We start from the raw sequence: 3,968 nt of genomic DNA, 5'->3' as shown, positions 1-3,968 counted from the left end.
CGACTTCATCCATACTCGTGGTCCTCTGACAGGTTCTAGATTGGTGTTGTAAATATATTGCCACATCATGGTAGAGAAGAACTTTGAGACATAGTCATCAACATTCAAACCTTTATCAATCATTGCTCCATAAGCGTGTTCACACGGAACTCCACTTATTTGCCATTTTCCGCATGAACATGTATGCCTTATTGTGTTGACATTATGTCTGTCGTTGTCTACAGAGACCTCAAAGACTCCACGGGTTGCAGGTGTCGTCACACATTCATCTGCGATCTTCTTCTCCTCTGCAAGAAGATCAGCCACATACTTTGAACAAACCCCCTCATGCCTCATCGATGTGATGTGTCTTTTGGCGATGCGTTCCATTGCTTGCCTCCTTATCATCTCAAGCATTGGGACCATTGATTTAGCTCTTGCTTTTGTGATAGTGGAGTTAAAGGACTCTGTTGCGTTGTTGTCAACGTCTTCACAGCAGCTTCCAAGCTTGTAAGCATATCGAGACCAAGTTTCCGGCAGCTCCTTCATAACATCATTGTACAAGGCCAAATCATATGCTTTTAACTTCCTGACATTGTAGTCAAATTCTGACTTCGTATAGCTCCGAGCAATGTCCCATATTCTCGGTTTCAGCAAGTCTTTCTTGGCATGATTCTTCTTCACATTCTCCACAATGTGTTTCACACACTTTCTATGCTCAGCATTCGGTAACTCTGACTCCATGGCACTTTTCAGTCCCTTTGATCTATCTGAAATGATGACAATCTTATTCCCATCTTGCAGAACTAAGTCATGTTTAATTTTCTTAATAAACCATAACCAACTATCAGTTGTCTCAGACTGAACAACGGCCCAAGCAATCGGGTAGATTTGATTGTTGGCATCATGTCCAACAGCAGTTAGCAACACCCCTTTCACAGCTCTCTTCAAGAAAGTACCATCAAGACCGATAATTGACCTACAATATCCTCTCCAAGTGTCCCGAAGAACCCCAAAGCAGACATAAAAACTTTTGAAAACATCTTCCCCTGCTTTGTTTTTGTATGTGTCTACAATGGCTGTGGAACCCTCATTTGTCACCATGATCTCATGTGCATATCCTCGAAGATGAGCAAATTGCTCCTCATACTCTTTCTCAAGCCATTTCAGAGCTAAAAGTCTGCCTCTTTGACACTGATTCCGTGTACTGACTATTTTCCACTTCTCCTTTATAATCTGTTGAATCTCCTGGGGCATCAAATCCGCTTTCTGTCTCAGCTTATCCAAAAACAGTCTTGCAATCACCGGACTTTTCAACAGCTTGCATTTTCCATTCGGAGTGCAGCTATGATACTTGTACTTCGTCTTCAACAACCATTTCTGACTTTCAATATCAAAGGAGCAATAAATCCGCCATTTACACTCCCCACCAATGCCACACACATATGAGACTTTTGTCTTATCCCACCTATCTTGCTTAATATTTCTTCTCTTGCTCAAAGCATACTCCAAGACAACCTCTTTAAACTCATACAATGTGTAGTAGCTACTCCCCAAAGCTAATTTATCATGACTTCTTCTTTTCATTCTCTTCTCACGCACATCAATCTCATCCTCGGAGGAGTCATCTGAACTCTCTGGAATCTCGTTTCTCTCAGTTGGAATCTCATCCTCAAAATCAGCTACTGATTCCTCGATCTCATACTCAAATCGACCAAGAGTATCCTCAGTTTCATCCATCTTATCTCGTTTTCCAGATTTCATGTCTTCCTCGTCCTCTGTCTCATAACCTTCTTCTAAGTCTTTCTTCTCTGTTTCAACCATGGTGTCAGCACTTTCGATTTCACCTCTTTCATCTCTGTAAAAAAAAAATTCAAACTCAAACCAACACATGCATAAACAAATATAAAATCTAAGTTAAACAAATTTAAAAATTCTCATACCCAACAAGCACATCCCCTTCATTGTTCCTCAATTTCTCTCTCTCCTCTGCATTTTTGTCGTTCCTCACTGTCTCTCTCTCCTATGCATTCTCTTCTCTCGATTCTGTCTCTGTCTCTTTCTCTGTCATCTTCGTTTCTGTCTCTCTCTCTCCTGCAGTGTCTCTCTTGTCTCGCTCTCTGTTCCTCTTCCTATCTCTCTCTTCTGTTCCCGTCTCTCTCTCTCTCTATTTTCCCGTCGTCTTCTCTCTCTCTCTCTCTTTTTTTTCCCGTCGTTTCTCTCTCTCTCTCTGTTCTTTCTGTTTGTCGTGAAAAAAACAAAAAAACAAAACCTAAACCCTAATTTGATTTAAAATTGATAAACTATAAAATCTGGGTCGGTTTTTTTAAAATCGGGTGGGCAATCGCTATTTTCTAAACGCACTTTATGTTTTATTAATCACGATTTAAAAATTGATTAGAAAGGGGGCTTAAAAAAGTTTAGGGGGAAATTTAAAGAGAAAGTGTAAGATTGGGTGGGATTATGAAGAGCTTAATAGTTTGGGGGGGAATAAGTAGGGTTAGTGTAACTAAGAGGGGGAATAGGCAGCCAACCCTAAATTTCTGCCATGTTATTACTTTGATTATTAATATAAATAATTCCCGTAAAAAAAAAACGTGAGGCAAGTTTAGCCTACCGATGCTCGTCTCTGTCTTCATAGACAAGTTCAACTCTATCCTCTTTATTGGGCCTAAATGGGCCACTGAACCTGGTCCGTAAGCCTTGAAATAAATTATAAATTCTATAAATGGACTCCTAACTGTATCCAACGGCTTTTTTTTTCTTTTGTCGACCAACTTAATTTATAAAGCCCAATCTATTGATAAACGGATTCAAAAAGAAAGTACCAGATTGCTCTGACCTGGATCAGCGTCTTCACGCATGCATCAGTACACGTCGTGCCACGCATCAGCGGCTATTAGCTAACAGTTTTACCAATTACTAAACAGAGCTACTAGGTTTGAGCTCCTACAAAACAGACCTACTTCAATACTTTTATAGTTTTTTACATTATTGAATCATTGTCAATTTCTGGTTGCGGTTACATTCAAATATAAGCAGAAACAGCTATTGAAGATCCAAGGAGGCATGATTAGGCTGCTATTCAAGATTAGGCCTCAGTCATGTAGTATCAGGTCTTGGTGAGCCTATGCAAACGCACAAACCTCGCCTTGATCCAACTAGTTTGGGAGAAGCAAAGTTGTTAGTTGAAGTAGAACTTGAGAAGTCTTTTCCCAAGCAAATTGTCTTAAATGATAAATAAGGTAATATATTTTTGGTGGATGTCGAGTACACATGGATTCCTAGTGTTTGTGGCAGATATGGGCATTTAGGACATAAAGAAAAAAGATGTCTTTTCCCAGCTGTCCAAGCGACAACTTCAGTGCAAGAGGATCCTTCTAATGAAGCACTAGGGGCTGAACCAGATGAGGAACAATCTCAATTAAATGTTGCATCAGATCAAAAGGTGGTACAAATTGAAAATTCAGAAGTGAGTTTGGTTTTACCTGAAAACCCAAAGGTTACTAATCAGGTTTTGGGATCTACTAATGAGATTGAAAAGTTGCAATCACAAAAAAGTGCTGAGTTGAAAGTTCTTTTAACTCTTCTACCCACTCTAAGGTAACAGTAGCCATTGGCTCCAATTCTCAGTCCACTTCATCACCATTAGCAGGTACTCTCCTTGCTCCAACTCAATCTACTATTATGGAAAAAATTCCATCACCTATTATTGTCTCCGACACCAACATGGGTTCAAGAGACAATTCATTGGCCTTCATGTATTCTCCTACACATGAGAGCTCCTCTTACAAGGATGGGTTCACGAGTGATGCTACGGCAAATCTCAACATGTCAAGAGGTGGAAGGCCAATAAAACCGACTCAAAAGTATCAGGATATGGAATGGAACACAATACGAGGGAAGGGTAAACGAGGTCGGGTACCATACTCCTTAGTGTTTATCTATTCTTTATCTTGCTTCACTAAGCTTATGTAAAATAAGTTTCT

At 39.9% G+C, this 3,968-nt stretch overlaps 1 protein-coding gene across 1 annotated transcript; it reads right to left on the bottom strand.

The window, feature by feature from the left end:
- Positions 1-15: 15 nt before the first annotated feature.
- Positions 16-1,803, bottom strand: LOC130506389 (uncharacterized; the record flags this gene model as incomplete). Its single annotated transcript, XM_057001031.1, has 1 exon — positions 16-1,803. A coding segment is annotated over exon 1 (1,788 nt), but the record flags the coding sequence as incomplete, so codon positions are not given.
- Positions 1,804-3,968: the final 2,165 nt, after the last annotated feature.

The sequence above is a fragment of the Raphanus sativus genome, unplaced genomic scaffold (genome assembly GCF_000801105.2).
Source record: "Raphanus sativus cultivar WK10039 unplaced genomic scaffold, ASM80110v3 Scaffold3184, whole genome shotgun sequence".
In the NCBI taxonomy this organism is placed as follows: Eukaryota; Viridiplantae; Streptophyta; class Magnoliopsida; order Brassicales; family Brassicaceae; genus Raphanus; species Raphanus sativus.
Note: the sequence above shows the minus strand (reverse complement) of the source record. Positions and strands in the feature narration are given on the sequence as shown.